Genomic DNA, 13,210 nt, shown 5'->3' with positions numbered 1-13,210 from the left:
AAGGAAGATTAAAAGAAACATAAACCCCTTCATTAGGTAAAAACTAGAATTAACTTATATGCTGAATCTGTAGTGCTATTTCAGAACACTCAGCTCACTGGACATGCACCACAAGCAACTCATTCATGCATGGAGACTATAGAAGCTTCACCTAAAATCCAGTAGCCTTTGGTCAGGGGAAACATACTCGTATTACTCAACCCAACTTGATCTGATCCGCACAGCACTAAGCATGTTCCTGCAGAGTTTGCAATCCTCCTTACCCCTCTTCTTGAGCGTTTCGCGTGGTTTCTCTACTGACTAGCAGCATGGCCAGTCTTCCTTTCCGTACACATACCCAAAACAAATCCATATTGCTCCATGAGTTCATACAACTATACGCACTTCATGTAGAAAAAAATCCTCCTCTCCCTCCTGTTCCGATTCAACAAGTTGAGAGGACACTTGGGTGACTCCATGGAGAAACAACATCAGAGGTTCATAGCGGGTTTAGAATTCAATACCAGTCTTCTCATCAAATCTTCATCCTTAAAGCCTTATCATGTGTATTTGAGCCTTATGTTCATCATGTATAGTCAACATGTACCTCTTAGGGTATTCAGATGCTATGTGCCCTAAACCATGACACTTGCAGCACTGTTTGCTTTTGTTGTAAGTTGAAGAGCCAGAAACCACGTATTCTTTAGCGTTCTAACCAAAGTTACGTGGTACGAGGTTCGATTGGAAACGTGGTACGGAAAACCGATACGTGAAACATTATTCTTTGTGAATCCGGAACGATTGGGTACGAAATAAATAATTGATATTATATTATTAAGTAATTTTTTTATTAACCAATTGTTATAAATTGAACTGCGCGAACAAAAACAGAAAAACAATGTTACCGAAAATAAGACTGAGTCGCGGACTATGTCGCTTTCTTTAGAACATTCCCGGCACTGCCTTGTAAACGTGCAAGCAGTTCGTACAAAACCGGATGTTCCCCAGGATAAAACAGTTTTTCTAAATTGTGTAATATACCGGTGAAACTGCACTGTATCACCGGGCAACTGAGCACCAAAAGGAAAAACGAAACTGCTCGAGGGTATTTGTGAGGGAGAATAAAACGAGAGGAATGTTTTCTGTGTTACTTTTCTGTATTTTAAACCAGGGAAACAAGAGGCCTTTTATAGGCAAATTGCAACGTAACTGTTGCTAACAATTAGGCACTAATCACGCCTGTTTTTAAAACAGTTTTGCAAAACTGAAGGAATTTGAACGTTTCAAAAACGGTTACAACAAAATTAGTGCGTGGCAAAGAACCAGTCAAGATGGTTGCATGATCAATGCTCCATTAATCAGTTTTGAAAACGGTAAAAAATAATCAGTCAAAACGTTTAGCAAAAATCAAGGAACTAATCACGCAATTAGTCTTGTCCAAAAAATAAGATTATTTGATAAACCCGACCCAGCCCAGCCCGGCTCGGCGCGCGTGTGTGAAAGATGATCTACCATATAGGTCCTCCCTCTCCACAAAATGTGGGTAGCCCAAGGGCCACACCCCTTTAGTTCACTCTCTATATTATAAAGAGAGTAAAACATTCATTTCCAACACCAAAGCATTAATAATAAACCCTAGCCGCCATACTACATAAAAATTGACTAAATACTACTTTCTCCGTCGCATAATATAATTTTTATTTTTCTATTTTGGAGATTCAAAATGTTGTTTCTCTTTTTATTTTTGAATAGTATGTAAAGACCATTATACCCTCATTTTTTTTAACTTTATTTATTGTACTTCTTAAATTACCCTTGAATTTTGCACATGCTTTGAACTTTTTTCAACTTTCTCTCTCTAACTTTTATCTATAATTGTACTTTTTACTTATTAATGTACTTATTCCCCTTTCTTCTCATATTTCTTAAATACCATGATAAAACACAAATAGAAACTATATTGTGGGATGGAGAGAGTAGATAATAAAAAAAAAGACCGATCATCTTCAACCTTCATCTTCTCTGTGAAAAAAAAAATTAAAAACCTTCCATTCTCTACCATAATCTTCATATATCAACAAATTTTTAATCTAAAATCGCATAAATATGAAACTAAATCCTTACATACACATATCTACGGAAGAACAGTTCAGCTTTCAAGCTATGAAATCGGTTCACGGACTCCAGCGACCTGAGTCGCGTCTGTACTGTGTTCCGGTACGAACAAACCAGGTTGCGGTTCGGGCCAACATCCCGCGAACCTTGTAACACTGGTTCTAACATTCTTGCTCTCAGATGCACCCCACAAATTCACATCTGACCCACGCATCCAACATTTAACCAGGTTGCGGTTCGGGCCAACATCCCGCAAACCTTGTAACACTGGTTCTAACATTCTTGCTCTCAGATACACCCCACAAATTCACATCTGACCCACGCATCCAACATTTAACCCACCTTTAGCTTTTCACGCCTAATAGAGGATCTAAACATGTACTCAAAAAGTCAGAAGATCCATTGTGCTAGAGCTCAACCTTTCTAGCAAGATCTGTGTTCAGCAATCACCACAAAAGTTCACTTTTCTCTTCAGGCCTTTCATCATTTCATGGACATATCATTAATCAAATTCAGAGATGTAATCCTCAACTGACAATTGCATAAAAAATGGAGGTTAAAAAAACTGATCTTGAAATAGCCTCTTGGCAAAAGAGCCAAGTTTGAGCTTTCCATACCTCCTGTCCTGCTCCCTTTACATTGTAAAGCCAATTTTATGCATACCGGATTAGTTTCAGAAGCAATTTCAGCCATTAAAGCCCGTGTAATTAGAACTCAAGTACTTCTCAGGGCCAAAGCTGCCTTCAAACTCTAAAATAACAAGCTTCCACCCTTTATTATCATCATGCAATCAACCTAAATTAAAAAAGAAGAAAATAAGTCAATTTACTCTAATAATACAGTAAATAAAACAGCAAAAGAAACTAATGAACTAAGAACAAGGTTCCCTAGAGCTCGCTAAGATTCTTTATAGTATTTCAATTCCTAAATCACCAAGGAGGTAAAGACATGGTAGCTTGGCCTTACAATTAAGGCCAAAGAAGCTATCAATATAATGGTTTTTTGCCTTTCATTCTCATTAATCTAGAAATAGTATGTACATAAGCTAATTTTTATAGCTAACAATACAGTAAAAAATGAATCATGCTAGGATTAGAAATACTAGTCCTTATCAATCATTTTTTATCCTAAAGTAACCTAGTAAATTTAAACAATGCGCTTAAGTCCTTTGCCCAGCCACAGATAAATGAAGAAATGAATAAACTATCCTAATGAAGTTTCTTATAGCGCTTCCCTTAACCAAAAATTTTAAAAAAAATAAAAACAAAAAAGCAAAAAAAATTCTAAATAATTGAAAATTGTAGCACTAATTCAGAGCATCTAGCTCACTTGCACTGTTCCCAAATGTGTACCACAAGCTGGCACAAACAACTCGTTTATTATCGATTTCAATAAAGAGGACTTGGGGACTATTAACATCAAAGTCAGCCAGATTTGAATTTATTAAAACCAATTTTCAACCTGACATATTATGAGCTTTAGCCAAGGTTCAGTAATCAAGTGATCACAAATAATAACAACTAGATTTGAGACTACTAAAACCAATTTTAACCTGACATACTACGAGCTTTAGCCAAGGTTCAGTAATCAAGTACAAAAAAACCACATATAAATCTATAATATCAACACGACGTCGTTAAAAGATACTATATATTCATAAATAACTCTGCCTGCAGAGGTTACAATTTGAAGATATTCACTTCTGTACTAGCTAGCAAGTTTCCAACTTTATCCTCAATTGTTTAACAGACACACACCACTTTGCAAACTCAAAGCTTCAGCTGGCAAGATCATGAATAGTCATTGAAATTCAATTCCTAACTAGCTGACAAGTTTTTAACCACATCCCTAAGACCTTGATAAAACCTACAATGAAACCATAGAATGCTCATGCTACAGAAAAATCACATAATGTGACCATAGCATGTGTGTGTGGTTTTTTTTTTTTTTTTTTTGAACAGTCGAACAACAATTAAATTCAGAATTCACCTATCAGTATAATGAGTTGTCAAAGAAATTTCCTTCCCAAGTAAAGTCCATAATACTACAAGATTAACATATGTTTCTAAGTGTCACATCCAATGTTGCCTGTAATCTACCTTAACTATGATGAGAGAATAATCAAAACTAGATAGTATTCCTACATTACAATAAAGGATACATCACATGACAAGACATTTTCGCAAGATTTGGGGAGCAATGTAATAAATTGTACGTGTTTATTAGTAAACATTGTCACCTTTGGTCAGAAATCCCAAACCTTTGCTAGGTCTCATTCTGAAACATGATAAAAATCCAATTGGTATTGGAACTTAAGTCTTCTAGTACGACAACAAATAAATCAATGAATAATGTTTAAATGAAACGTCTGAATACTTAATCAATTATAATGGCAATCATGAAATGGATCCAAATTGTCCTTGTAACGAATTGATATTTAGAGCTTTAATTCTAAAAAATTGATGCCAAAGCATTGATTGGATTACATAAATTATTATCAATTAATTTCTATGGTACTCGGACTCTTCAATCACCTCAAGTATTCGTGTTGATCCCTCGACACTCGGACATGAATATAATACTTGGACACTTCATTTTAGTTCAAAATAATAAAAAAAAAATTCACAAAATAGCCGAGTTGAACACTTAGACACGTACCCGTGTCGGACATGGGTACCCGAATCCGAGTAATATAGATGAATTTTGTTACCAACAAGGAAGTTAGACATTGAGAGATTTGATAGCTCTGTGAATTATGGTTTATGGAAGTTTAATAAACGATTACGAAGATTTTGATTGGAGAAAAGAAAAATCCATATCATAGTTTTCTTTATGTTTATCAGACATGTTTCTCCATGAAGTTGTAAAAGATCAATTATAGCAAATAATGTCGAAAGTTTGAGCAACTTTGCAAGACTAGAAGGGTGACCACTTCTTTTGAAAAATCAGAGTCATGGATTTTCAACTTAGGGGAAGGCAATTCAATCTCACTTTGATGAGTTTTTATACGGATCTGCAAGATATGGATGATAAAGATTTGGCTATTACTTTTGCATCCTCCACGTTTGAAAATTTTGATATTGGAGTTATATTAAAGAAAAACAATGTAGCTAGTAGATTTATCATAGCAGGACCATTCAATTACACATACTAAAGGTGGCACTCAAGTATGTAAATTTACCCCTTTATGATCTCGATATAAGGAATAAATTTATTTCTCTAGTTATACTACACTCTAATGGTAGCATATTCTCTGTTAAAGTTGGCATTCTTGAGGTGACCAAAGGTTGCTTTTAAAATTATAAAAGCTTGGAAGATTTTAAGTATTTGTAATTTTACCAGGATGTACTTGATTTGATCACCCAACTCGGTACTAAATTTCATTGATGGGTACAGTTTTGTGCAAGAGAAGGCTTGGGGACACAGGAAGCAAGGGAATTTTTTCAATTCTGTAATCTTGATTTTTATGGCATCAGATCTGTTGTGGATGAATTTTCATAAAAAAATCCAATCCGTCATATCAAACTATTACCACTTGTACCTCTCATGTTTATATAGACAAGCATTTTCAAGTGTTTTATTTTCAATAGCCTCAAACATGGATGAGGAAGCATACATGAAACCTTTCAGATCTTAAGACTACAGCCTTCACAGGAGGCATAAAAAGAATTCAGGGGTTTTCCTTAGTTTTCCACTCACCATGATATTTGGAAGCCTGAGTAATAACATTTCTCTTGTAATATTTTTTACTGATTTTCTTAGAACATTCAGAATAATTAGAGAAAAAATATGACCTGCACCAGCTCCTCCACAGCTTTCCATACAGCAGTATCATCAAATCTCTCTCCATATGGGCTTCTTTATTACATTTCAGTTGTCTAGTAAAGGTGACATGAGACAATAAACAAACTCATATGCAACATATAACTTTCTCCACGCTACTTATAAGTTTTTCTCAGAATCTGTTGTTGTTTTGATGATATGATTGTTTTTCATAGAAGGTGATGCACTAATTCATACTTTTAGATTAATACACTCAAATAGATTATGAAATATGGGAACATTAGGATTTCTCAAAAAAGTTACAGGAAAAAAATATCCAAAGGTTTTAAATTATAATTATGAATTCATCCGTAAAGCCAATAGATAATGACAGCCAAATAGATTATGGTTGCATGGGAAGAAGAATCAGAAGAACCATCCCAAATTAGAAGGTTACAGATAATAGTGAACCCAGGTCCCAGCTCCAAACTCTATCCTGGAGTTCCCACATATTTGACAATTTTACAATACCCAAACAACAAATTTGAGGAGCGCAGAAGAAATCGTACTAGATGATAAACATACCTGACAGGGCTGGCACTAAAGCGAGCATTAGCTGGAGGTGCAAACAGAAATTAGATTAAGGCAACCCTTAGTGAACGTCAGTACTCAATTCACATACTCTGGAATATTTAACCAGAATAACCTCAGTAATGTTACCCTCCCAGATTATCTACACCAAATTCACAAGTTTAACAAGCCTGTCTTCACCTTTCATTCATGGCATAGCTATAATTCACCAAGAGCTATCTTTTTATCGCAAAAGACTATTTTGATTGAAGCAATGACAGACGTAGAACTACTGGTGACATAGTAGATCATCTGATATAACTTGGTTCATAAATCATAATTACACAGAGGATCCTTTGAATCTTTGCTGCTTATTTGAGCTTTTGGCACCTCGACTTCTCCTTCCCCCTCCCCTCTCTGGTCTGACACAGGATGTATATGGTGATTTTGATTCATTAGCAGGGTTCATAAATTTTATAGACCCAACTTTCCTATGATGACTACCTTCTTCTGGTCCTTGTAACAATTTTTGGAGTGTCGGATCATCTACAAAGCCATTTGAAAGCATCTCAGTATGCAATTCCTTAGCCTTCATCAAACAGCCACAATTTGCCAAGCCATGCACAACAGACTGGTAGTGTCCTGATTCAGGATCTACTCCAAAGTGTCTCATTTCAACCCACACCTTCAATACATTTCCGGGTTCTCTTAATTTAAAAAACCTATCAAAAATTAGTAGAAATGTACAATTGTCTGGACCAACTTTATCGTTTTTCATCTGACTCAGAATTTTAAAAGTGCTTTCCAAATCAGCATCTTTCAAGAATGCTTGATATGTCTCAATAGTTGGTTGGACATGCTCTTGTGTCATAATGGACAGCAGAAATTTTGCCTCCTTGAATTTCCCAGCTTCACATAGAGGACAAATCAAGCAATTGTATGACCTAGAATCTGGTTTTAAACCCATCTCTTTGATTTTCTCAAGAATTTTAAGAGCTTCACTCAAACAGTTTTCATGAGCCATAACATAAATCAGTGAATTATAGACATCAAGGCCAGGGATCCAGCCCCTTTTCTTCATCTCATCATAGAGTCTCAGAGAATCAAAAAGGTTTCCGACCTTCGAGAAGCAGGAAATCAAGTGCGTGTAAGACATTGCATCAGGTGTAACACAGCAGCTTGCCATCTCCCTCCAGACTCTCTTTGCTTCAACAACATCAACAATAATATTGCACCAACCATGAAGAATGATATTAAAGCCCTCGGTCTCAAGTGGAAATAGCTTCTTATTTTTTAGCATGAATTCCTCAGCCTCTTCAATATTGCCATATCTGCATAGGGCACTAATGACAGTATATAATGCATTCTGATCTGGATGCAGTGTCAATTTCTCCATGAATTGAAATGTTTTAATGGCCTTCTCATGATTATTTGCTGCTGCATATCTGAAAAGCAGCAATTTAATATGATATATCTATCAAGCTCAAGACTTGGTATAATTACAGATAAATTAGATATTGAAGGGTGGTGTAGGCAGGTACAATTTGTGTATATCAATAATCAGATTCAACTTCTAAAAGGTACAACTAGACCAAGCACAGAGGCAACTAGGCAAACACTATGGTTGACAGGCAGATACATTAATTAGTTTCAATTACTGAAGAGAAGTAGCATGACTAGTATCATGTAGGATTCTTTAAGTGTTCGCCATCTTTTTCAAAGATATCTTTTCACAGAATCACAGGTAGACTTTTTATGATAAAAAAGCATCATATATTGAATTTTGTAGTTGCTAAAATTTAACACTAAACAATTAGATTTTTGTGTCATCTATAAAATTTGACATTCTTTATCAAATGGATTGTTTCTTTTGTTAAAATTTTAATAACGCATCAAATAATCAAGTCTTGATATCATTAATTAAACATTGTTCCTATTAATTGAATTCAAAGTCAGCTTCCATCACTAACCCTAGGCACTTTCGGGTGTCAACATACTGTGTAAGAACCATACCCACTTGCAAACCCATAAACATTCTGCAGAACTAACAACAAAAGCACCTCAATTGGATTTGGAAGGCATCAGCCAACCATTTTTACTTCAAACCAAATTGCACTAATTTGACCACCAGAGGAGCAGGGTACTTGTTACTAAACAAAAATTAACGCAATTTTCATATAGGAGCTGGCGAAAGAAGAAAATTGTACGAAAAACACCTAAAAAAAATAAATTAAAATAAAAATAAATTAAAAATAATAATAATAACAATAATAATAACAATAACAATGACAACAACAATAACAATAACAATAAAAATAACAATAATAATAATAATAACTCCTGGAAAATCTACTAGTCATCGCCTTGAGTCTGCCCTTTCTAGTTAGATTTATCCGTCCCAGCAAGGTGAGGCTTTCTTGTCTTTGTATTGGTATTTCGTTAATAGGCCCTTTTTGAAACCTTTTATGGCTGGGGGCTATGATTGAGACCTAATGTATCTCACCGGCGTGAAAGTCAAGATAAGGCGAACTTCCATTTAATAATAATAATAAAGGAAAAACTTTGCAGCATCATATGGTCTTTAAGACCTCTAAGACCTATCAGTCACAATCTCTTATACACAGCTTTTGACAGGCAATTATGAGTTCAAACCATTCAATCTTAAAGTCCTCTTTGCAATCAAGAATCAACTCATGTCATTGTGCATATGACCAAAATCTTAGATAAGTATATGCTTACATATCAAGTTATCAGCGCTAATAGCAACATAATCCTATAATCCAATCACATATTTTGACTTAATCAATCTCTTGATCTCATCCCTTACATAATTTCCTCATAAAGTAATAATATTAGAACCCTAATGGCATAAGATTGAAAGGAAACATAACTGTCCTTGATACGAGTAAACCTCGTATTCCCAATAGTTCTCTTACATGGTATTTACATATTTGAATAAAGCACATTAGGCTGCAAACAGGAAAAGAAAAACAAATAAGCCAGAATTCAACAATTTGCACAGCATAATGGGTTCTGCTATCATAAAAACGAAGCATTTGCTTATTGCTGAACATAAACATAATCACAAAACATATTGGCTCTAAACTTAAACATGTATTCTCAAAACTAGCTACTAGCAGAGAAATGGACAAAACAAGACCAATTAAACTCAAATTGGCTACTAACATGTATTGGCTTTTGGATGTCATCATATTGGCTCTAGTTTTGTTACTATCATGTTTTGTTGCATGTTAAACTCACCTCTCTATGATAGCAAGCATTGCTTGTCGAGTATCCGCCGACCCGTGCAAATCACGAATCAAAGACCAAGCAATATCAAACTTCTGATGAGTACCCAATACCCAAACTATCAAACCCAATGATTTCTCATTTTCAAAACCCCATTTTAAGTTCAATTCAAATGCCAATAAAGCCAACTTCCAATCATTCCTCAATTCCCAGATAGCTATATAAACCTGGTTGGCATCAAGATTAATACTAGAACCAGCAACAAAATCAATGGCTTCCTTCCTAGAAGTAAAATCCTTGGTTTTCTGCACTAATTCTACTAATTCAACAACACCCAGTTCATCTTTCTGATTGTTTTCGGTTACTATTGCATTGAAATCAATAGGGTTGTATATAGATTGCATTAAAGATGGTTGTAATGTTGAGGAATACAGTGAATGTTGTTTGTGTAAGGGAGTATGAAAGTGCATTGAAAGTGTTCGACGAAATGTCTGAGAGAAGATGTTGACATACCCATTTGAAGAAGAGGGGTTGCGAACAAGTGTTGATAGCAAATAACGAAACTGAATTTGATGGGAAATCAGCTGCCTTTTAGCTAATACAAAGATTGCCATGATATAAGGATCAACCTAACAAAGTATAACAGTTTAATAAGAGTTCAAGTGTTAATAAATTGCCATTTTGGGGTGGAGCTCTGGAGCTGGCTCTCATATACTTCGCGCGGACCAAACTATTGATCTTAGGGAGGTTCACTTAGAGGTGAGCAAAAATTCTGGTTACCTGGAATTGGAACCGGAACCGGTTAGAAACCAGCGGATCCGGAATTGAAATTAGACCCGGTGGTTCTAATTTTGGGTAATAAATTAAGGATCCAGTTGTAACCGATTTCAATTTCAATTCTCAATTTTTTTGGAACCGGAATCGGTTGGGTACCCGATTTACCAACATATATTGAACTAAATATATTTTTAAAAACCAAAAATATGTTAAATGTATCTATTTAGTAAAATAAAAATAAATAATATTAATATCTAACATAAATAAATAGCTTAATGCATATAAAAATATAAGTATTAAATGCTAAAAATGAAAATAAACCAAAAAAATATTATAAATTGTATTTTATATTAGCATGTATATAATTAGGTACCCGGAACTGGAATCGATACCCGGTAGATCCAATTCCAATTCTTAAATTTTAGGACCCGGTTGTACCGGTTCCAATTCCGATTCTAAATTTTAGGACCCGGTCCCAACCAATTCCGGGTCCGGTCCTAAAATTTTAACCGGGTACCCGATTTGCTCACCCCTAGTTTCACTGGTCCAAGACCGGACCAAATCGGACTGGATCGAAGATCAGAATTTTAAAATTCAAGAATTAATGGTAATACGGACTGGTTTTGCTCAGATCGGATTGGTAAAACTGTAAAACTAGTCCAAAACCTGGACTGGACTAGTAGGACCGATTTTCGATTCTTTTTTAATTAAGCTAATTAGTTGTTAATTATAAAAATATTATCATGTTAGGAAAACTTATCAAAAGTAATGCTATTGGGAGAATTCGCAATGAGAATTCTCAAATAAAAGAAGTTGTTCTTTTTTTTTTTTTTTTTTTTCTGTGCGTGCCTTTTTTTTTTTTTTGTCTACAAACGCGTGTTTACTATTTTACCCCCTATAAAAATCCAAGTGAACTCAAGCTATTAGAGTCTTAGAATCCCAAAAAAAAAAAAAAGGCCGCTTTTGGGAAGTGAGGCATAGGGGTGTACATAAAATACGAACCGGACCAGACCCGAACCTGAAGATTCAGTCCATTACCGGTCGCGTAAACCGGTCCAATTCGGTTCAGGTCCGGTCCGGTCCAGATCTGGACCAGTGTTCACTTCTAGCTAGTGCTATACATAAAATACCCGGACCGGAAGATTCAGGTCCATTGCCGGTCCGCGTAAACCGGCCCAATACGGTTCAGGTCCTACCCGGTTCCGGTCCGGAATTGGACCGGTGTTCACCCCTAGTGAGGCACATAAAAAAATCAAATGGAGTAACTTTTAGGGGATGTTTGGTATCAACTTAGTAAAGGTAACGGAATGCAAACAAATTAGGAGGGGAAAGGGTAATATATAGTGTTACCCTTATTAGTTGTTTGGTATTACTAAGGAAACACAAACGATTACAACCAATTCGTTTCCTCTTGTTTGGCATAAAAAATGGAAAACAAAATTAAAATATTTGTGGGCGACATTAATCACTATTCACAAGCTGCTTTGTTGCTTCAACTTACTCAAAATTCTTTTCTCTTTTTTCTTACTCCAATTTAATTACTCTAATTCAATAATCAAAATCATCAAATCATCAAAAAATCAGATGACTAGATCACTTTTTTCTTTTATTGATCATAAAAACACAACTACACCAGATTTAAATCAGCAAACCATCAAAAGTCAAAATTATCAACATCAAATCTGATCATCGCAAAGGCAGGTCAATCTTCATCATCGATCATCATGAAAGCTCATTCATTTTTTTCTTTTCTTTTTTATTTTTTTTAATTTTTGGTGGGTGAGATGTGAGAATGATGAGTTGTTGTTGAGTGATTTTATTTGACCCAATTATGAGAAACCGAATTCGAAAGAGAGAGATTGGGTGATTAAGAGCTTTGGAAGATAGAGTCAATGAGAGATGTTAACATTGTTGAATGGAGGAAACGGAATTTGTTTCCTTGGGTCAAAGAGCGGAATCAAATTGGGGGGAACTGTTACACCCAGGTAACGGTATTCGTTACTCTCTGGTCTTTACCAAACAAGCAGTAACGGAATGGGTTATTTGAATCCGTTTTCATGCCTTAAAAAATCCATACCAAACGCCCTCTTAAAGTATATTAATATTTAATTTGTTAGCCTTTAACTATACGTAATAATATCTATTTTCACTTTTGCCCATATATTTCCTCGTACAATAAGTCTTGTGTAAGGCGGGTGTATGTTAATTTTATTGTAAGACGATCAGTTTGATGGTAACTTTAACTATTTTTATGGTAACTTTAACCACTTAAGGGTAACTTTAATTTGTCGTTGGTTTGAATTTTGTTTTAATGTGTAATTTTTTATAGATTCATGATTACATACTATAAAGGCTAACATGATTAATCTAATACATTTTAAGTGTTTTGTATGAAATTTATTATTAGAACAATAATAACTTTTGTAGTATACATGGTAACTTTAAATAGTTTTATAATAACTTTAACCTATCTTAAATAAATTAACGTACACCCGCCTTTTTGGGAGAATTTGTGTTCCTCGTAAGTAAAATTCTCCCAAATTTTCTTACACATTTTCGTAGCATTTATTTGCTTTCTGGGTTTCGTCCCCATAGCTACTTGTCCTACGAAGAAGACAACTACTGTATTTCCAAACATTCAAAAATTATAAATGTTGTGAGTTGATTTTGAAAGGAATAATTCAATGAGAGTCGAAGCAAGTATGAAAAGCCAATTGCCTAAAAACACAAAAGAGAAGAAGGTATGTTCCATCCTATA

At 34.9% G+C, this 13,210-nt stretch overlaps 1 protein-coding gene across 1 annotated transcript; it reads right to left on the bottom strand.

The window, feature by feature from the left end:
• Positions 1 to 1,898: 1,898 nt before the first annotated feature.
• Positions 1,899 to 10,419, bottom strand: LOC110702871 (pentatricopeptide repeat-containing protein At1g80880, mitochondrial-like). The gene is made up of 3 exons (XM_021880618.1): positions 9,688 to 10,419; positions 6,442 to 7,871; positions 1,899 to 2,889 (listed from the first exon to the last, which is right to left on the bottom strand). The coding sequence occupies exons 1-2, from the start codon at positions 10,287 to 10,289 to the stop codon at positions 6,767 to 6,769; spliced, it is 1,707 nt and encodes a 568-aa protein (XP_021736310.1). The 5' UTR covers positions 10,290 to 10,419; the 3' UTR covers positions 1,899 to 2,889; positions 6,442 to 6,766.
• Between the last annotated feature and the right edge of the window lie 2,791 nt (positions 10,420 to 13,210).

Source organism: Chenopodium quinoa, unplaced genomic scaffold (genome assembly GCF_001683475.1).
Source record: "Chenopodium quinoa cultivar QQ74 unplaced genomic scaffold, ASM168347v1, whole genome shotgun sequence".
NCBI lineage: Eukaryota > Viridiplantae > Streptophyta > Magnoliopsida > Caryophyllales > Amaranthaceae > Chenopodium > Chenopodium quinoa.
Note: the sequence above shows the minus strand (reverse complement) of the source record. Positions and strands in the feature narration are given on the sequence as shown.

Coding starts and splice junctions, on each gene's coding strand:
- LOC110702871 (XM_021880618.1), bottom strand. CDS start 10,289: ATGGCAATCTTTGTATTAGCTAAAAGGCAGCTGATTTCCCATCAAATT. Junction 7,872..9,687: donor ATGCTTGCTATCATAGAGAG/GTGAGTTTAACA, acceptor GCTGCTTTTCAG/ATATGCAGCAGCAAATAATC.